The sequence below is a fragment of the Camelus bactrianus genome, chromosome 33, assembly GCF_048773025.1.
Source record: "Camelus bactrianus isolate YW-2024 breed Bactrian camel chromosome 33, ASM4877302v1, whole genome shotgun sequence".
Lineage (NCBI taxonomy): Eukaryota > Metazoa > Chordata > Mammalia > Artiodactyla > Camelidae > Camelus > Camelus bactrianus.
The window spans coordinates 18,594,599-18,616,528 of NC_133571.1; the positions used below are offsets into that span (position 1 = coordinate 18,594,599).

Sequence of the window (21,930 nt, forward strand, 5' to 3'; positions counted from 1 at the left end):
CAATTATTTCTCAATAAAACTGGTTTGGGGTAATGAAGGGACTGGACCTGAGATCTTACTGGGTCTCATGTTTTAGGTTCTTTGTATTCCTGCCCTTGTAGACTAGCCTTAACAACCAACTTGTTGAGAGTTCTCATTTATTTTTAAAGAAACATGCCACATGCCAGGAGGGAAGGGTGTGTGTATGTGTGTGTGTGTGTGTGTGTGTACACGAAGGGATGGGGACAAAGCAGACTGTGGTCCGCCCTGGGCCTCACACTTGCCAGGAATGGATGTGTCCGCCCACCTGGGGGAGGAGGGCTGGTCGGAGCCCAGGAGCCCTGGCAGATGCGATTCCAATTTAGCAACAAGAAGAAGTCCTCTCCAAGGCAACCCGGGCGAACACACCGCCCACTGGGCAGCGCTAAAAATACACCCGCATGGTTTCCACCTCACACCTGAAGTAAAAATACATCCAACCAGGAGCTGCTGGCTCGTCCTCCCCCATCCCTCTCTGCTCTCTCCATCTGGTGCCTTGGAGGCGGGGGAAGAGGAGGGCTGGTCGAGCACTCCCTTCACACTCACTCCTCTCCCTCTAAGACCTTACCGGCAACCCCCCTGCCCTCCCCCCATCACCCCCAGCAGAGCAGGAGAACCCAGAGGAGGCAGGGCCCTTAGCAACTGTGGCTAGAAGCTGCCAGGTGCCTGGTCTGGGTACCGCAATGGAGTTGATTCTGAGCCTGAAAGAACTTTAGGACTGTGTCTCAGAATCTTCACTCACTTAGTCAGTGCTCCCTTCATTCATTCATTCGTCCCCCTTCATTGATTCCCCTAATATTTACTGACCTCTGCACAGTGTGCCAGGCACTGTGCTGGACCCTTGGGAATTCAGAGATAAGACCATGGATCAGAGGAGCTCCCCATGTCGTGAGGAAGGCAGATCTGTACACAAACAACTATAGGTGGAGGGTTTAATCGTTGTCCTAAGGGAAATAAAAATAAATTCTTATTGGCAGTGCTTTTTCAGTTAAAAAAAAAAAAAAGAGGTTCTGAGTTCTGATAAGTCAGTTGCACCTTTCCTGTCCTCGTTCTGTGCCTCTGTCTGAATTGACATGTGGGCTTGTTTCCCCGCCAAATGAGTCAGTGGAGCCGGGATTATATGTTTATTGGAGCGGCTGGCGTCGATGTTGCTCTGAATAAAGAAGGTGCCCCACACCATCCCAGGGAAGTGGAACGAGCATTAGTTGACAGCTGAGTAAGTGCCAGATGCTCTCCGTGTTTCTTCATTTACTCCTTACAATAACCTCTGTGGTAGGTGGTGGTATCCTTGCCTTATAAGAGGAAACTGAGGCGCAGAGAAATTCAGTCACACATTGCTCGAGTCACACAATTAAGTATCTGTCCCCAGAGTCCATGCTTATTTCAGACCACCCAGCTTCTCACCAAAATTGTGAGTGAGGTCAAGGTAGAAACCCCACCCCCACCAGCATTTCTCATGGTGGCTGGGAGGAGGCGATGGTTTCTCTTGCTGGAGAGACCAATCAGGGAGCCTTCGTGGAAGAGGTGGCATTTGGAGCTGGATTCTGAAGGTTGGGAGGAGGGACAGAGAGAGACACAGGAACAGGCATTTCAGGTGGCGGGGACGGCAGGAGCACGGGAAGCCTGGTTTGCCAGAGCTGGTGAAGGGGGTGGTGAGGATGCGAGGGGCCTGGGACCACCTGCCCTCTATCCAGCCACAGCCTTCCCTGCTGCGTCTGTTGAGGAGAAGTCCTGAAAAGAGAGCTGAGGCCACCCTGGGACGCGCCCTGGGTGCTCATCTGATGATACTCATGCTGTCTCTTCAGCGTCCAGGAGAGGCTTCACTCTCGTTCTCGGAATGACTACTTGTCTATTCACGGGCCTTCTGGTCGTGAATAGATGCCCAGGCAAGGGGCAGGGGGCCGTCCTGCAAAGTGGCTCCAGGCTATCATCTCTGATTCTGTGACCCCAGTGACCTCTGACCTGGGGTTCCAGAAATAAAAGATTACAATCCAGCCCCTGGGTAGGGTTTCCAGGGTGCTGAGCCTTTGGCAATTTGAGAGCTCCACTGTGTGTGGGTGGAGGCTAGATTGCGTGGCTGGAGAGCCGGCCTGGTCCCTGCTTGCCCCCTGGCACCCCACCTCACTGGCCAGTGACTCATGTCCCCTGCAGCAGTCTGACCCCAACCAGCTTACGCTCCCACTGCTTCATCCCTGAAAGCCTCCACGCCTCCTGCACATCCCCTCCTCTGGACCGTCCATTCTCATCCCAGCTAGGAAGGGCCTGGAGGCTCCGACACCCCGCCCCCACCCCCACTGGAAGAGGCAGCCAGGGCTCAGGGACAGGTGAGCACTGATACTGGGCCCCCGCTGCCCACCTGGCCCCAGCCCCGGGGGTCTGGGCTGTGAGGGGAGGTGCAAGACGGGCCTGGGGGCTCCAAGGTCAGTCACAGAGAGAGGCAGTGGACAGCCAGGCAGGCAGCCGCACAGTTGGCTGGACCCATAATTGAGGTCTGCAGTCCTGGCCAAGGTCACAAGGGAAGGGATGGCTGAGAGGCTCAGAAGTGACAGAGTGGCACGACCGTGAATCACAAGGTTTATCACCCAGAAAGGGAGCTCAACACTAATGTCTCCCGCTGCGTGTGACCACCCCCCCCACCCCCCACCCCCGTCTCTGGTGCTTGGTTTCTCTCTGCGTAGCTGTTCTCTGTCTCTGTCTCTTGTGTTCTTTGCATCTTAGCCTCTCGGAAGCTCTGTACTTCTGCATTCTTTCTTTTTCCCATCTCTGCTTCTCTGTTTCTGGTCCTCTGAGCAGAAAGGAATGTTTAAAAGAATTTTTTTTAACCTAGGTGGTCCAAGGCAGAAGGAAGGGAAGTAGAAAAAGGCCCACTTGTCTTTTCTTGCGTCCTTTTGACAAAAGGAAATGAGCTTCAGCCTTGTAGGGGAACTTCAAATTAGACATGAGTATAAAAATTACCAAGGAAGTTGTGGTCTCCATCCCAGGAGGTCTTTGAAAATGTTAAGGAAACCTATTGGGCCAATCTACATCAAGAAAATCTGTCTTGAGATAGGGAGGAATAAAATACAAGGTGTTGAAGCTTACCTGCCTGAGGATCCCCTCAGAAGCCTCACCAGAAAGGTGGGCGTGGCGGGGTGAGGGGGAGTCCCAGATCCCTTTGCCCTGAAGGAAAACGGGGGCTTTGGTGAGGGGTCTCAGCTCCTCTGCTGCCAGACAGAGGGTGACATTCAATTTTACAAAGGGCTTCATCCAAAATCCTGCCCCATTTAGGGCCAGGATGTGTTGGGTACTCCCAGGGCAGCCCCACACATCCTGGCCCCAAACTGGGCATTTTAGGTCAGTGAGTATAGGTGATGTAAAAAACACGAAAGCAGAAATGTCAGAAGTAATTAAACCAAATGATGGCTTAAACCCCTGTAGAAATCAACACATCCGGTTTAATCACCTTCTTAAGCCAGCACAAGACTGCAAGTCTGTGGAGAGGGGTCCTTTATTTCTTTGAATCGTTAAGAAGAACTGCATATCTTGAGCTTGATTTTGGTTCAGATGCTCCTGGGAAGAGGTGATGAGGGCTGGGGTGGGGGTGGGGACTCAGAAAAGAAAAAAGAAATAATAAACTGTTATTTGAGATCATCTCTTCTCCTCTGCTCCTGGCTCCGTCTGCACTCAGGACGGCCCGCCCTCCCGGCACCCAGGCAAAGGCACAGTGCTGCGTGTGCTAAATTAGGCCATTAGAGAAATTCATTTCTCTTTATTAGTCTGTGTCAAATCCTTTTTATTAGTGGCTGGAAACGACCTCTCTTCTGCAGTAAAATGTCATGCCAGTTCACTCCTTTTATTTGTTCTGCACTGACGAGGCTCAAACTCTCCCTGAATTAGTGCGGGGAGATTTATATCCTCCAAATTTTGAACGGCTTAAGAGAGATTGGGGTGGAGGGGGCGGCCAGGCGGGAGGCCACGTGGCGGGGGGAGGGGGACAGATCAGAGAGGGAGAAGGTGAGCGCTCCTGGAGGTCAAATGTCCTCGGCTCTTTGGAAGTAAAGTCTGATGGCCACTTTTCCTCTCTGGACCAGCATCATCTGGGCTCGGGGGACCGTGTTTCCCAGTTCCTGCACCAGCCTCTGAAGAGTGCTAATCCACAGGGGGAGAGGTCTGAACAGCAGGAAGAGGAACTCCTTAAAGCCCATTTTCTAGTTGGACAGACTAAAGCTCAGGGAAGGTCACGAATAACAGGGCCAATATCCCACACCCAACTGGAAATCCTTCCTCCCATCCCATGCCTGGCTCAGACAAGGCCATTCATGTCTAAGATGCCCAGTTCTCATGGTCCCTGCCCTGTTCACCCCACTCCACCACGGGCCTGCAGTGGGCGCTGCTAGAAAGGACCCCTTGAGGGTCGCTTCCAGCCTCTTCCCCAGCCTCGTGGGGAGATGTTGGAGGGTAGCCTAGAAATACAGGTCAACACCTAGGCAGGTGTAGGATGGGCAACTGGGGAAGAGGCTAGGAACTGGGCTGGTAACAGCCTTAGAGAAACCCACAGCATGACTGCAGTCACGGAACCCGGTTGAGTCACTGGGAAACTGAGTCTCTTTCTCAGGGGGTGGTACAGAGCATCTCCCCGAACTTGCGGTAGCAGATAGCAGTCTGGATTTATCGAGAGACCCAGGTGCATAGAGCATGGGAGCCACAGGCAGCCCCGCTGCCCCTGGCTGTGGTTCATATGAAAAGCTATGGGTAGGCACAGATGTCATCTGAGCTCCCGGGCTCAGGGACCAGGGATCAGGGTGGGTGGAACGAGAGGCAGGAACCTAGAGAGGGCGGGGTATGAGGAGGGAGGATTTGGGGGCTGACAGTGCAGCTCAGGCAGGGAGGGGCTGGAGAGAGGTTCATGGCAGCACCCACGAAGCCAGCTTTGTGCACTGTGGGTCCTTGGTTAACTTCAGGGAGAAGGGTAGAAAACACGTTTCCTTCTAACGAGAGATTGCTGGAGCCATAGAAATACCCCCAGATATGCCCTCGTCTCTCTCACACACACACACACACACACACACGGGAGATCTGACACCCACAAGAAAGTTTTGTAAAATGGACTGATGGTAAAGCATAGAAGGTGCACGCTGTCCCGTAGTGGAGGTGACAGTGCCTCTACCCCCCCCCCCAGTCCCTGAAACCCCGCCCTGTGCAAGACGGATGATCTGACTGCAGCTCACTTCTTCATCTCCATTTCCCTCCTTCCCCCCCTCACCTGCCTTACTGCAGCCACACACGTCTGGATTTTGTTCATTTCTATCTCAAGTGCTTCACTTTTTCTCCTGCTTGGAATGCCCCTCCCTCAGATCTTTGCATGACTGCCTGCTCATCGTTCAAGGCTTAACTCAAATGTCATCTCCTCAGAGAGGCCCTCCCTGACCACTCTCCTCGCTGCGGGGGCAAGGACAGTGGTAGAGGACACCACCCTCCTCTCGCCATCCCAGCTCCAGCGCTAGTAGCTGGGAGTCGCAGTCATGGGCAGATCCCTCCTCCCCGCCCCACATGCCACTCACGCTGTGTACACAGAGCACACAATCCTCGCACGCAAATTGCATATAGATAACACACATGCACACAATATCAAGCATATGCACCTTGTATTCACAGCACACAATCTGCACCCCAGTTCCATACACACAACCCATATGCACAGTACTGCAGAGTCACAACACCGTGTGTGCACACACAGTAAAATCACCCAGGAGAGCCCACTTACACAGCACTCATGGTCGCTCTCGTGGACAGCCTACATTCTACCCAGGTGCACACGTGTGGTCATGCACACACACGCACACACACAGACCATCCCTTCCCCATTCAGCAGCCGCCCACCCTCCCTCTAACCCGTGAGAAAGGAACGTGCGGTGCCCGGCGGCCACCGTGGGGCTGGGGGGCTGCACCCCCACCACCTGGCTCGGTGCTGCGGATTATTAGTTCCTGGTAATTTAGTGCCCTTGTGCGGAGTCGATTTGTGCCTTTCATTCCTAATTGATCTAGTGGCTGTTTAAATGGCAGCAGGCATCTGTTGAGAGTAGGAAGGTTCATAAGGCGCAATAATTCATAACACCGTCTGGAATTTGCCTTTCATGTCCCTCAGCTAAACCACTGCAGGGCTCTGCTTAAATCACAGCCACGGAGGCTTTCTTTGGTATTCCGCTCAGGGCCAGGAGAATCTTGCATTAAACTGGGATCAGGTTAGATTAGACTATAATATGCTGCGGTATTAGTGGCTGCAAATGAAGACTTAGACTGGAGTTTAACCCCTTCACCTGGTTTTCTCTTTGTCTTCGGCTGATGGCTGAGCAAACCCATTGTTTTCCCACCGGCTTCCTAAGGGGGCTGAATAGACCTTCTAGCAATTTGGGGCTTCAGATGGGCTACCCTCAGCTGTTGACCCATTTTTCTCTCCAGACTATAACCCAGCCGGCGGCCGCGGAGCCTGCTGTTCATGCATCAGCTCCCAAAATCAGGGTTTGGGGAGATGGTGCCCCGGGGCAGCTCTGCCAGGCGAAGCAGCTCACCTGAAGCAGAAATGCATCTGCCCACAGCCCCACTGCCCCTGAGCCTGAGTAGAATGACCAGTAGGTATGGGTTTGAGTGTGGGTGGGATTAAGCCCCTTCTGCGCTTTTGCCTAGAATTATTCGAATCCCAGAATGCGACAGGCTCGTAGGGGTTGCCTGTCTGCCTACAAATACTATGTAGGCTGGGTGTTCAGTCCCTCTCGGTGTGTTTAACCAAGGGTGCTGGAGGGGAGAAGCGTGATCTGTCTCCCCCGTCAGGACTCACGGCGCTTTTCAACATGGCAGCCACTAGCCACACGTTGCTATTTAAGTTAAAATTAGATAAAATTAAAAATACAGTGTCCTGGACATAACAATCACATTTTAAACATTTACATCATCGTGGAAAGTTCTGCTGGGCAGTGCTGGCTAGGATGTCCCCGTTGGCAGATGCCTGGGGGCCAGGACATCCTTTCTCCTCTCCCAGCAAGCAGCACTCAATCAAAAGGAAAGGAGCTAGACTGGGTGGTCCCAGGGTACCGAGGAAAGCAATCAGAGGGGGATGTGCAGGTGCTTTTGGGGACCACAGTGGGAGGAAGTGGGGCTCTTGAGTCCAGTGTCAACACCCTGCAAACATAGGGACATGTGCCGGATGTGAAGACGTGGCTGTTCACTCGTGCTGCAGAGAAATGAGAATGAGACGCACTTCCCCGTGCAGACAGGGGCACACGCGTGGCATATGTATATATGGTATATTCCACAAGTATTTATTATGACCCTCATGCCACTGCTAGCCTCTGGACAGACCTGATGAATAAGGAGGGCCTGCTTCCTGCCCTCATGGAGCTCACAGTCTAGTGGGGAAGTCAGATGATGAAACAAATGACCCAGAGAGCCGGCAGCTTAGCCTGGGGGAAGGGACAGTCAGGGGAGCTTCCCAGAGTTGCTGATGGCTAAGCCAGGACCCTCGGAGCAGCCAGGTAAGCACTCAGCCTACATCCATCCATCACAGAACCTCCCTCACACCCACATACCCACTCACACTCCCGTGTTCTTCACTCAGTGATTCATTGTCGGTCACTGAATATTTATTAAGTGCCTGCTGTGAGCATGCAGGGTAAAGTCCTAAGGATACATACACTGATCATTAAGACAGGAATAGTCTTGGAGGAAAACAGTGGGCAAATAAGGATGCAAATAATTATTTAATTACAGTTGTGCTAAATGTGTGATGACAGAAAGCTGCAGTGTGGTGGTACATGTGTAACTGGGGTGTCTGACCTAAACTCTATTGGCCAAAAGATGTAGGACAGGTGGAGACATCTGCCCCCCATGTGTGACGAATACTCAGGCTCACAGCCCCGCCGACCACCCCCCACACTCACAGACACACGCAGGTGCTGCCCTTGGCTGACTCCACGCAGCCAGCAGTGGGTCTGTGACCAACCGTGAATGTTCCCGTCTAGGACATTTCTGGACACTTCCCACGTTTCTTCCCCGGATTGACCTTGAGCCAGAAATGGACACCTACTTCTTTGAAGGATTATACCCAGTTTCCCTCATCAACTCTCTATGCAGTTTATCTGGACAAAGAGAAAAGTTAGGCCCCCTGTGGGGAGGAACAGAAGCCTCCGAGGCCCCAGGAATCAGGAGACTGGCTCTTCCGTCCCGGGGCATGAAATGCTGCCATCTAGGCTGACCACGGCGACTGGGACTTTCTCAGGGAGTGGGACCCTGGGAGAAGAAGTGGCAGGAGTGTGGGAAGGGACCCTGGTGGCTTCTGAGCTCCAAGAGCAGCAGGTCTCTGAGTGCACATGTATGAGCTCTTGATGTCCCCGCAGGCACCCTCTTTTCCCGCTCCTGACGCTGCTGTTTGAGAAATGTGAACAGGCCACCCAGGGCTCTGAGTGCATCACCTCCGCCAGCTTCGACGTGGACATCGAGAACTTTGTCCACCAGCAGGAGCAGGAGCACAAACCCTTCTTCAGTGATGACCCGGAACTGGACAATCTGGTAAAGACCCTCCGACCCCCGCCCTGGCAAGGGTCTTCCTACCCTTCGATCCCCTCCAGATGCCCTAGAAACAATCCAGGTGTACCGTTCCAGCCGCTGAGAACCATGTCTAAGTCCCTTAAAGTTGCATGCACAGGTGTCGCTGCCAAAGCTCTCCCCTCCCCTGCCTCTGAGCACCAGCATCTACCACCCTCCTGCAGCACAGACAGGAGGAAAGGGGCGTCATAGCGCCCAGAATGTCTGGGGTAGCTGTTCCCAGGGCTGGGGTCCTGGCACGTTAGTAAATCTGTCTTGGGCTGCCCAGAGAGGCGCTGGTGGCCGATGTTTTACAGTGTAGGGATGAGGGTGACTGGTGGCCGATGTTTTGCAGTGTAGGGGGTGAGGGTGGCGGGCTTCTCAGGCACATCGGTGGAGAGGAAAACCCGAGACGCAGCCATGTTGAGAAGACCAGCAGATGTCCTGCCCATTTTGGGGGACACAGTAGATCAGGCTCCCAAATTTAGCTTGTTATCCAGATCACCACTAAACTTTAAAAAGGGACATATTCCTGGGACCCACCGCCTGGAAACTGATTCAGTAAGTTTGGTGGGGCCTGTGAATGTATGTTTTTAAAGGCTTCCTAGGCAATTGCAGTCTTCAATAAGGCTCGGTAACGACTAGATTAGACAATACCTGAAGTTCTCATCCAGCCGTGGGGATTCTACTGAGGGAAAGACAGCTGCAGAGAGCCTGCTCTGTTCTTCATGACAAACGGTCATCCTGGGATTATGAACCCAAATTCTTGATTTTTCTGTGGGTGGATTACCCAGATTCTGCACGGTATATTTTGGAAACTCTGAAAAACTCTCTTCCAAAAATTGATTGATTATAGCGCTGACCTCTTGCGTCCAGTACCTACTCCCAAAAGGGAAACAGAATTAGAAAAACAAATGTGACTCTGGGAAGGAAGGAAGAAAAACACACACACGCAGTGCACCTGCAGAACAGATTTAAATGACTTGGGTATTATTCTGTGTTGTGAATTATCCACCCCACTGCTTCTCTCAAGAGCTGAATATGATACTTTATGGAATCTAAAGAGCTACCAGGAGAGCCCACCCCGGCCTGGAAATTTGTGAAGTGTTAGGATGCGTTTAGAGGCCGGAGGATAAGCACTTGGCCGAGCAGGACTGTTAGTGCAGGTTTCTGGGAGGCAAGGCCCAGATCCACCTCTGCTCACCCCTGGTCCTCCCTCTCCCCTGCCTCGGAGCCCAGACCCCTGTCTCGCAGGTGCCCTGGGAGAGCCATCCCAGAGTGGGCTCTCCAGTTGGTTGATGGTAAATGCAGGCTGGTCTGGTTCTGCCCTGCTGCTCAGCTGATCAGAATCTCAGAACTGCAGTTGTGGGTCAGGTCTTCAGAAGTTACACCCACGCAGCCAGGGAGCCAGGACGGGAGGCGGCCGTTTCTGCAGGAGCTGGAATGAAGCCGGGGGGCCAGGGCCCACTGGCCAATGGCCTCCTATTCTAGTACAGCCTGGAAAATACCCAGAAGCGGCCTCCTGCTTGCTCTCCTCTGGTCCACACTACCTGGTCCCTCAGGGTTCTGCAAAGACTCAGATTTCTTCATTTAATCCAAAAAAACTTGGTTAGTGTCTGCTCCATGCCACGCCTGGCCGAGGGACGTGGATGTTGTGGGAGCTGCTCCATGGCCCCAGCCCCCCGGTGTTCCCCAGTCCTCTGTCTCAGGCTTGCCCAGAAGAGTTAGCCACAGTCAACGACTGATAGATTGATTATTTAAATGGAGGCACTTGAGGGAGCTGGGGACCTGAGCCGGCTACACAGCCTACCCTCTAGGTGACTTTGACGACAACTCCTTTGAAGCTCAGTTTCCTCGTCTGTAGAGCCAAAATGCCGATCTCCTGTGACTGTCATAAAAAGTTAACGAGATGGCTTGTGGAAGTCAATGACCTTTAAAAATGCGTGGCATCCAGAAGGTTGAGGTCAAATGCGGCATCACTAAAGCAAGGCATTCCAGTTGCCTCAGCTCACCTCCAGGCCATCAAAGAGACTGTGTGGTGGCCAGGAGCCTGAAACTCTACCTGAGGGAAGGGGAGGGGGTCGGGCATTACACAGTGCCCTCGGCCCCACTTGTGGTCCTGTGTCGGAGGCGGGAGCTGAGAGGCCAACCACAGGAGCCATCATTAGAACAAGAATCATGCAGCCAGCACAGCCGAGATGCACATAATTAGAACTTAGAAAAAGGTCAGATCGCGTCATTATCAGCTCAATCAGCCGCCGAGTGCCACAGCCAGTTAATTTGGCATCTGTATTTTTTACAACCCCGCACACGTAGCCCAGCGGACTGTAACTCTTTATCCGGACAGATATACTGCGCAGCAGAGCAGGGACATAAAGTGAGAGACCCCAAGCAAATGAGCTGAGATAATTGAGAGATTTATTTTTTATATATATGTGTGTCAGAGCGGCTTTCCTTTGCCCTTGAATGTTGACTTTCATAGGCAAGATTGTCAGGAGGACACTGGGGTCCCCCAAAACTTTGTCCCACCCCGGCCCTGGAGCAGTGCCCTAATCCTGCCTCCTCCCCAGCCCCAGCAGGCCCACCGCTGGGACGTGGGTCCTCCCGGCTCTGGCTGGTCCCCCTCTTCCGCTCCAAGCAAATGGCTATGTCTCCCTCCCCTTGCTCCCACAGTCCCAGACAAGTTCCCATGGGAGCAGCTGGCCGAGTTCTTCCAGAGCTGCTCAAAGATCAGAGAGTTTCCCAGATCATAGGTTTCTGAGGGACCCGCCCTTCCTGGTCAGCCGGCTGCTCCCACAGCACCCCTGCTGGAAGAGAAATTTAGAACCACAAAATGTTAAGGGGGAAACCACAACCTTAGAGAACAGTGCGTCCATTTTATAGATGGGGACAGTGGAGTCCGCAGAAGGAAAATGACTTGTCGGCAGCTGGGCTGGCTCCTTCTACCACATCAGCCACCTCTCTTCTTCCTGGGGGCAATAAAGCCCTCATCTATAAATAGTACCACCAGCACCTCTCCCTCTGGTGCCCACACTCTGACCCTCTCCACCTCCCTGCTTCAAAGCCAGGGGGATGGCTTTCCACCCCTGTGGTGGCTAAGCCGGAATACCCTCCCTCCAATTCCCATAGCCACCCAGTGCTCGCCAGGCCTGTCACCTGGCCCGCTGATCCCCTGTTCGGGCCCAGCAGACTCTGACTGGCAGTTGGTACAGTGTGTAAAATTTGCAAGTTCCCGAAACCCCTTTGAAAGGTAAAAGCTTTTTGTTTTATGAAATCTGATTTATGGGCCCCCAGTGCCGGGCCGAGGTTTTATATATTATGCAAGATTTCAAACCGAGGCTGTAAAACGTACGGTTTCAGTTTCATGCATGGAATTTTTTTATGTGTAAATTTTTTAACATTTATGGGGCACGTTTTAATGAGACTCTGGTGTGGCTCAAGGGACAGATTATAGCTGCCTGACCGCAAAGCCAGCTCCAAAATGGGGCCCCCCAGGCCCCTGGGCCCACTCTAAGGAGGCAGGGCCGGAGGCTGGAGGCACACAAGGGAGGGAGGCCAGAGCCCTGGGCCCACGGAGACCACGGGCTGGCCACTCGGCCTTGTGTCCAGAGCAGAAAATCCCGCAGGACCCCAGGACATGGAAAGGAAATAAGATCATCAAAGCCAGTAATAATTAACATTTACAGCGCACTTACTGGCTGCCGGGTCCCATTCTAAACACTTCACATGTATTATCTTATTTAATCCTCTTTTCCAACCCACAAGGCACACATTACTATTATCCCATTTTAAGATGAGGAGCTTGAGACACGAGCTGAAATCAGCAGCTCAAGACCACATGGCTTGTACGTGAGGCAAACGCAGGCTTGGAGCCGGCCTTCTCTTAGTGCTTCCTGTGCACTTGTCTTCAGTTCTCTTCTGGCCAGATCTCATTAAACCCTCAGGACGACTCGGAGGGAGTTGCTGTCATCATCCTATTTTACAGATGAGGACACTAAAGGGCAGAGATGACGTGGATTGTCCAGAGGGTCCCAGTAGGTGGAAGACCCAAGACTCAGCCCCCAAAACCCACTGTCCTCCAGCATCCTCAACTCTGCCATTTAGTTCCCATGATCGCCCTCGGAGGTGCTCATTATCATCCCCATTTTACAGAGGGGGAAACCAAAGACTCAGAACCCTGTAGCTGATACATTACAGAGCTGGGATTGTACCAGGTGGGTCTAACTCCCGAAGCCCATCTCTTTCCCCTGAACCACAGTCCTTGTCCAAACTCCGAGGACGTCAGGCGGGAAGTGCCACATCATGACTTGAAAGAATTTAACTTGTCCTGTTTGGTGATGTCCAGAAATGTGCATCCTATGCCCCATCATGTGCAGTCTCCCGCCCCTGGGCTTCACCTTCCTTCCAAGTCCCGTGCCTTGTCCCAGTGACCCTGCACTTCCAACTGCTCAGCCCGGGCTGGTCTGGTCTGGTCCAGAAAAAGTCCCGAATAGATTTTAGCTTTGTCTGCCCTAGTGACCGTAGGAAACATCAGAGCACTTCAAGGAATGTGTGTTCACAAACTCCTTCATCTGTAAATGAGGGAGAGTATTCCAACCTTCCAAACTGCAGAAGGAGAGGATAAAAGGAATCTGCCCTCCAGGGTAAAGCTACCTCCCTAATTGCTGCATGGAATTTAGCAGGTCCCCTAATCTCTGAGCCTTCATCTCTCCATCTCTCATCTCTAGGAGTGTGATAACATTGCCCTGTGTCCCCACATTTACCTCAAATGAGGTAATGGAGAGAGAAGCGTTTTGCAAATTTAAAGTGCTGTGTATGTAAATGTTTTGAAAGGCAAGGATTTATTACTATCAAATGAAGAGGCCGCAATCCTACGAGAGAGGCCACTTTTCAGAAAAATACTTGAGGATGGAGGGAGGGGCGCATTGGCATAAAGAACAAACATAGCAGATACTGTTGGAGGGGAGGGTATAGCTCAAGCTTAGCATGCATGAGGTCCTGGGTTCAATCCCCAGTACCTCCATTAAAAATAAATAAAGCCTAATTACCTCACCCCCAAAAAATACAATAGTAAATAAATAAAATATTTTCAAAAATAAAAAGAGTTACCGTGTGCCCAGGACATACGTGCACATTATCCTATTCCATTTTCACAACAACTCTGCAGTGGATTATTTATCAGCTTAAATTTTACAGATAAAGTTAAATGACTTGTCCCAGGTAGCCAGGCAGGAAATAATAGATTCAGGACCTCATGCCATATGACTTCCCAGAAAATGACAGATCCCAGTCCTGTGGACTTTCCTGAGACTCGTGGGGCTAGTGTGCGTTGCTATGAGACTGAAATGTAAGTTTGCATCTTGTTTTGCTTTTGTAAAGGGTACTTCTTAGACGAAGAGGGCTGTTTCTTTATTTTGAAAGAGAAGGGAGGGGGAGAAGCTGAAAGATGAAGCAAAACTTGGAGAAAAGGAATTAAGGACCCATTCATCACATTTGATGATGATATTAAATTAAATGGAATTGTTACTGCACTAGCAGATTTCGAATAACTTTACATGGCGCCGATCCCTTAGGGAAATAGTTTAATAAATCAGAGTTTTATTCTGATTTAGAGGCAAAAACCCCAAATTGCAAACACAGAGGAGAGAGGATGGTTTACTAAACATAAATATAGAAGAAAAAACTGAGAATGATTATTTTTCCACTATCTGAAAATGGAATAGCAATAGAAAAGCCAACAGGATATTAGAAATCATTAAAAACAGGTTGCAGAAATTTATGTGCATTTGATTCCATGCGGTTTATAAAGCACTTTTACATTATTATCTCTTCTTTGGTCCTTATCAAATCTTGTGATCTTGTGAGTTAGGAATGAGGAAACTGAGGCTCAGAGAAGTCGTGGAACTGGCCCAGTGTCACCTGATTTGTGAACAGTAGGCCTGGACTCAAATCCAAGCTGCCTGACAGCAGATCCCACAGGCTTTCTGCTGTGCCAGGCTGTTGCCCCACATTTAACGGCATTGTCCATCTTTTTCTCTGATGTTGAATAGGTCCTACGTATTCACTGCCTTGGAATGCCATTATGATTTACTACTTTCTTAAATCTTTAAAAACAAGTCTGTTATCTCATAAAAAAGTGATCTTTCAACTGTGCTTTATTTGACCAAAATGTAGGTGGGTCCACTTTTGGCCGCGGGGCACCAGATCTGATTTAAACACATTGCAGTGTATTTCACTTGAGCAAAGCTGTCTGGGGTGGATTTTACTTCTTATTTTGTTCTACTTAATTGTATTTTCTGATTCTTTTTATATAATAAGTATTTACTGGCTGTGTTTTTAAAATAAATGAATAGATATGTGCACTTTTCTGTGTGTGTGGATGTATATTGTGTGTACTCATGAAAAGATTTTACAGTGAGTAAACAAAATGTAGATTGACAATGAAGAACAGTCCAGTAAAGGAAAGCTCAGAGAAAGAAGGAGAGAAGAAATGAAAAGATGGATGGAAGGAAGGAAGGAAGGAGGAGAGAAAAAGAAGAAATGTTTAAGGAATTAGGATTATTTTGTCTGGAGGAGACAGAGTGCATTGGGCAACTTATTCAAGTCAGAGGCCTTGTCTAGCGTTTGGCTAATAATGAGACTCAATTGCTTCTTGAACCGATAACATTAAATTAGGGGAGGTTGTACTGATGGAGGCACTGGATGCTCTTCGTGCCTGCAGAAGGCTGAGTACGCACTTTGTATTAAGGCAGGAGAGATTTTGGTCAACGTTAGGAAGAACGCAGCAGGTTGAGAGGACGCAGAGACAGAGCGAGGCGGTGAGTTCTCTCTGGGAGCGCCTCAGAAGGGAAGCAGCCGCCGTGTGTCCGGGGGAGTTTGGACCTTCACTCAGCTCGAGGCCGGCCCCTTCCAGCGCCGGTGGGGCACTGAGGGCACAAGTCCTCGTAATGTTCAGAGAATCCAAAAATGGAAGGCACCTGATGGTCCAGCCCTCTCTTTTCACCCAGGGGAAGCAGACGCCCCACTGGTGCGGTGTTCTGACTCCTGGGGGCTAGGCCTGAGCCGCCGGATGAGGGAACGTTGCCAGGGCAGGTTCTGGAAATCCTAAAACTTTCTCCAAAGACATTTGGTTTTTCTGGAAGCCCATACTTCCTGTTACTTCCTCCCTAAACCACACACCCTTTCACCTGCCATTTTCTCTGTGTAAACCCTGGGAGCCGCTCTTGCTGGTGAAATGACCCAGGCTGCCTGGCATCATGTCCCAGCTCTGTCACTCACCACTCGTGTGACTTTAAGCAAGTAAAACTTAATATCTCTGGCCTTCATTTCCTTCACCTGTAAAATATGGGCAGTAATGGTGTCTGCTTGCAGAGGTGGTTATGTGAATAAATAAGGCATGTGATGGGTTTAACACAGTATCCAAGACATCGTAAGGTTAGGAAATGTTTGCATATTATTATTAATCAATCAAACATTGAGTATTTATTAAACACTGTTCTGTGCTAATCACTCGGAGAGACATAAACCAAGATCTCCAGGGTAAAGTCAAGGAGAAAATTTAGGCAAGAGCACATCATTTATTCAGTGCCAGACTCCATTTTTTGGTCCAAATAATCTGTACTAAGTCACTCTCCTCCCCTTTGCCTGGGACAGCACACTTTCCATTAGTCTCAGCTCCTTGGACGGGGCATTCCCTGAGGACAAGGCCCTGTGACAGAGTCCCGCATGAAGACACACAATTGTTGGTTTCTGTCTTTGAGTGACACTTCGTCTAATTCAGTACTCCAAGCGTGCAGTCCCTGCCCATCAGACAACCCAAATGCCAGCCTGGGGACTCCTCAGTCACTCCCCACTTGAAATGCCCATGAAGCTCAGAGAGGGTGTGTCACCACCTTCCAGCCACACAGCTTGACTCACCCCACCAGTCAGGATGCTCTGAGAGAGACGCCCTTCCCTGTTTTCCTGGGCACCAAAATGCTGGCCAAAAGCTAGGAGGGTGGGATTACAGAGGAGCACCTATATATTGTTTATGTCAGTGTCAGTGGTCTTGAAAGGCAGGCCCCCATACTTTTTTTACTTTTTATTTTGATATAACTGTAGATTCACATGCAGTTGCAAGAATTGATACAGACAAGAACTAGGGTACAGTTTCACAACCAGGAAAATGACAGTGATATGATTCACCAGCCCAATTCAGATTTTACCAGTTTTACGTGTGTGTGTGTGTGTGTGTGTGTGTGTGTGTGTGTAGTGCTGTGCCATTTTATCGCAGGTGGAGGTTCATGTAAACACTATGATAGTCAAGACACAGAACAGTTCCTCCCTCCCTCCCCCACCACCCCACCTGACAACCACTGATCTGTACTCCGTCTCTGTAATTTAGTCATTTTAGGAATGTGATCTACATGGCGTCATACAGTATGGGACCTTTTGAGACTGGCTTTTTTCCTAGTGTCATTCCCTTTAAATCCATCCAAGTTGCTGAGGACATCAAGAGTTTGTTCCTTTTTGTTGCTGAGTACTATTTCCTGATAATGGAGGTACCATTGTTTCTCCATCCATTCACCTATTGAAGTGTATTTTAGTTGTTTCCAGGTTTTGGCTATTAGAAAGAAGGTTGCTTTGGATAGTCCCATGCAGGTTTTTGGGTGAATGTATGCCGTAATTTCTCTGGGATAAATAAATGCCCAGGAGTTTGATGGCTGAGCTGGATGGTGAGCATATATTTAGTTTTGTAAGAAATGAATCTGCTGCCTTCCAGAGTGGCTGTACCATGTTTCATACCCACCAGCACCCTGTGAGCGATCCAGGTTCCGACTCCTTGCTAGCATTTGATACTATCTCTATTTTAAATTTTCACCATTCTAATAGGTGGGTAGTGACATCTCATTGTGGTGTTCATTTGCATTTCCTCGATGTCTAATGACATCCAGCATCTTTTCGTGTCCTTATCTGCCGTCTGTATACCCTCTTCAGTGAAATGTCCGATGTCGCCTTTTGCCCGTGTTCTGGTTGGATTGCTTGCTATTCTCCGGTTTAGTTTTGAGCTCTTTAGATATTCTGGATATCGGTCCTTTGGGAGATCTGTGATTTGCAGATATTTCCTCCCTGTCTGTAGTTTGTCTTTTCATCTTCTTCACAGGGTTAAATTTTGATGAGGTCTAATTTATCAAGTTTTCCTTTTCTTTGTCATGCTTTTTGTGTCAAGTCTAAGACCTCTTTGCCCTAGGTCCCGATGTTTTTCTCCTGTGGGTTTTTTTTTTTCCTAAAAGTTGTATGGTTTTATCCCTTACGTTTCGGTCTTTGATCCATCTGAGTTAATTTTTGTATGAGATGTGAAACCGATCACGGTTCACTGTTTTGCTTGTGGCCGTGCAATTGCTCCAACGCCTTTTTTGAAAAGTAATTTGGCAATATTTATCGTGAGCCAAAAGAAGGTTTGTGGCTTTTTTTCTGTCACTTCTGTGAACTTACCCTATGGATATAATGCAGAAGGATGAATAAGCTATAAGGTTGGAAGATAGTCACTGTCACTTTTTTAGATAAAATTGAAAAATTGGAATTAATCTAAATGCCCAACAGTTTGGAGTTGGCTAAGTATGACACATACGTGGAATGGTATGCAGTAACTTTCACCCATTCAACAAATATTTATTCCGTATGCACATGTGTTAGTGATAACAGGGTGAGCAAATGAGACACCACCCTCCCTTCTAGAAGCTCGCAGTCTAGAAAGGAGAGCAGAGAAGACAGGTCTGCCTCTTAGAAAAATACATTTGGTAAACCAAGGTGGGAAACGGGGAGCCAAGTTGTATGTACAGGGTGACTGAAACTGTGTTGAAATATACGCATGGGAAAAAGACAAGAAAATCATTCTTTTAGGGTAATTGGATCAACGGCAGTTTTTTTTCATCCTCTATTTTCCATACCTCGCATGGCACTGTTTTTTTTATAATAAGAAGAACGCTAAAGAAAGCTTCAATTGAGAAATAGCTTCTTGCCATGAAAAGGTTAGGATGTCCATTTGCAGAGGCGGCAGTCACACGCGCAACAATCCAAGGGCACGGGAAAGGCCACCACAGACAGGTGGGTGTCCCCGCGCCCAGCTAGGCTGAACTGGACGATTCCATCAGTCAACAAGCATCGACGGGGCGCCTGCAGGGTGGTGCGTCACGTGAGACCCTCAGAATCTGCGTTGAAGAACAGATGGTCCCTGACCTCGTGGGGCTCTTATACAGGGAGCTCTAGTCTCCACACACCCGGACAGGCATCAGTGAGGGCATCATTGTCCCCATTTGTCAGACAGGGCAGCACAGAGAGCTTAAGCACTTGGCCACGGCCACACAGGCTATAAATGGCCACCCGGGGCTCGAGACCTGGACTTCTACCCCTGAGGCCAGTGCTGCTCTCGGAACACCAGGACTGCCTCAAGAGCAGCTGCGATAACAGGGGCTCCAAGCCAGCAGACAATCGGCCGACACCCATAAGGAGCATTTAAGTCACGTGGGTGGAAAGCACATCCCTGCAGAGGGCTGGGCTCCTCCCTCCTGGTGTGCTTGGGGCTGGGGTGGGGGTTGGGGTGGGGGGGGTCAAGGCAGCGAAGGGCCCGTGATGCAGACACCTGGGCTCACCTCTCCCTCCTCTCCACAGATGGTGAAGGCAATCCAGGTCCTGAGAATCCACCTGCTGGAGCTGGAGAAAGTCAATGAACTCTGCAAGGACTTTTGTAACCGTTACATCACCTGCCTCAAAACCAAGATGCACAGTGATAACCTGCTCAGGAATGACCTCGGGGGGCCCTACTCCCCCAACCAGCCCTCCATAAACCTTCACTCACAGGTAACACCCGGGGCTGGGTCCTATTCCTAGCCAGGCTCCTAAGCCAGGTGTCAGAATGTCTGAAGGTCCCGTGGTGACCTAGGAAAGTGATTTAGACTCACTGGCTCCGTTGACCGTGAAATCCATCCTCTGCTGCGCTCCTCCTGCTGTTTATCAGGAAGCACAGTCCCTTTTCCCCCAAGAGGTCGCGTGCCAGGGGGTCAGTTTCCCGAGAAGATAACCAGACCTGAGAGGGGCGATGTCCAAAGTGATTCCTGGCTTCCTGGCCCAAGGAATCCCAAGAAATGAGCACAAGAGTTAAGGTGATGGAGAGCTTTGCTGGAGGATGAGGCAGGGACAGAGCTGGGGACGGACCCACACATCCCAGCCCCACAGGCTTCTCCAGGGGGCTGCGGCCCGATGAGCTCTCTGTGTTCTGGGAAGAGGGGTTTGGGGAAAGTGGTCCTTCCCTGAATCCTGCCCACCTAATAGGCGAACGCAGCTTCCCATGGGACAGCTTGTCCCCGATCATTCTCTGGTTGATCAGCCTGCCCTGGCACACCTGTCTCCCTGTGGTTCAGGGCCACTGTATAGGTCACCTAAAGTCACCCATCTCAAGATTCACCTGCCACCTTCATCCTGGGAACTGCAGAAAGTGGAAATGGTGGCTACGTGCTCTAGGCGAGAATGGGCTCTCTCTCCAGGGCAGAATGTTTTCCCCAAACCTATAAACTGAGAAAGCTGCCTTTCCATCAAACTCACTGGTGTCTGCATAAGTCATAGGTTCTTCACTTTCTTCCTCTTCCCCTGAGCTCCTGAGTCCAGGACAGATACAAGGAGGGTCCGCCAGGAGGTTTACAGTAGCACCTTCCCATGAGACAATCAAGCTTGGAGATACGGGTCAACCTTCTACCTGTAGAAAGTGACACGTGCTGGAAACTGTGCCTAAGAAAGGGGGTGCCATTTTTATCCCTAAGTTTTAAGGGCCAACACGTATAATCTATCTCTCTAGGTTGGCGGAGGCAGGGGAAGGGACAGGGTAACCTCTAGGAGGCCAGCCGGGCCTTGTGCATTTTGACAAGCACCACATCAAACCCACCCCGGTGGGATCTCTGTGGGACTTGACAGTGAGTACTGCATGGGACACGAGGCAGGAAGTGTATTTCCTCTTCCCACTGCTTGAAATCACCAAATCACTTTATTACAGATCTAAACTCAGCCGCCCAGGCTTCTGCTTGCTAATATTCTCTTGAAATAGACTCATTCCTTCAGAGTCTTATTGTACTTTCCCTTATGATCAGAATTAGCAAGAAACTTGCATAAAAGAGGACAATAATTGCTCAACGAGCATCTCGTTTGTAATTTATTAGTTTCTATTATTGTGGGTTACCATGGCGACGCTGCGCAGCCCCGGTGACGGGAGAGATGCAAGATAGGAGCCGGGGAGGCTGTGAGGCCTCACCAAATGGAGATGCACATTTTTATCAGTAATTTTCATGAAAATAATAAGTGAGGAGTTAATGAGATGGAAAGCCATCCTGTGGCTATTGTGAATTTGTTTTAAGTGTTGATCTAATTAGAATGCATCGGTCAGGAAAAGTAATGAGGATTTAGTGCCTCACAGAGATGTGAGGATCATATCAGAAAATTAGCACAAGTCTTTGGAAATAATCAGGTCCTTGGAGAGGCACGGGGTTTCCCCTCCTGGGCCCTCCAACCCCATCTCGAGTTCTGGCATTGGGGGTGTACCGGGATAGCAGGGGGAGAAAGGTGGGCCAGAGGGCTTAGCAGCCACAGTGCACCCCAAGGTTTGGGGTTCCCGGGGCTGCAAGTTCGTCTGCCAGAAGCAGGGTCGCTGGAGACGCGGGTTAGCAGAGAAGGCTAACATGGGCTCTGGACGCGCCAGGCCTCAGAGAGGCTCTTTGCAAAACCAGTCCTCCCTGGCATTCCCAGCGTTCGGTGCCTCTGAGCTTTGAGGAAAGAGGAAGGAACTTTGATTCCTATCACTGTAAGCATCAGATCTCTGCCTGCCAGTGGAGCTGGCCCTGGGGTGACCACTGCAGACAGAAGAACTCAGACAATCAAATGAAAACAAAGATACCAAGAAAGAGAGGACGAGGCGCTTAGCGAGGTGGTCCTATTTGCTGTTGCTCAGACTTGTCCCTTCGTTTCCTCTCCCCGCCGTGATCACCTGCTTGGGTCAGGTTTCAGCGCGTAAATAAGGTAATTTCACACCAGCTACTGTCATAGCTTCCTACCCTGCTCTTCAGTCTCTCTGGCTGCCTCTCAGCCCTCCTGCACACGCACACACACACGCACACGCACACGCACACGCACGCATTCACATACACACACCTCTCAGGCTTCTGCTGCCGGCTTTGTCCTCCTAAAACTCTGTTCACGCCCGTCTCCTGCTTGGACGCTCCGATTGCCCCCAGAATTTTCACATCCTTTCACCTGACATTCCAGGCTCTCCTAGGTCACTGTTCTTTCGTGCCCATGTGTTCGGGTGACGCCCTAACGTCTCTGCAGGACCAA

General features: G+C 50.3%; 1 protein-coding gene across 4 annotated transcripts in view; it reads left to right on the forward strand.

Moving 5' to 3' along the window:
• The window catches only part of PKNOX2 (PBX/knotted 1 homeobox 2), a 233,749-nt gene that overhangs the window by 183,231 nt on the left and 28,588 nt on the right, over positions 1 to 21,930 (forward strand). For all 4 annotated transcript variants that reach the window (XM_074357132.1, XM_074357135.1, XM_074357134.1 and 1 more), the window contains 2 exons: positions 8,388 to 8,559; positions 19,225 to 19,413. In XM_074357132.1, coding sequence (XP_074213233.1) covers positions 8,388 to 8,559; positions 19,225 to 19,413 — 361 coding nt within the window. The remainder of the gene's footprint in view (positions 1 to 8,387; positions 8,560 to 19,224; positions 19,414 to 21,930) is intronic.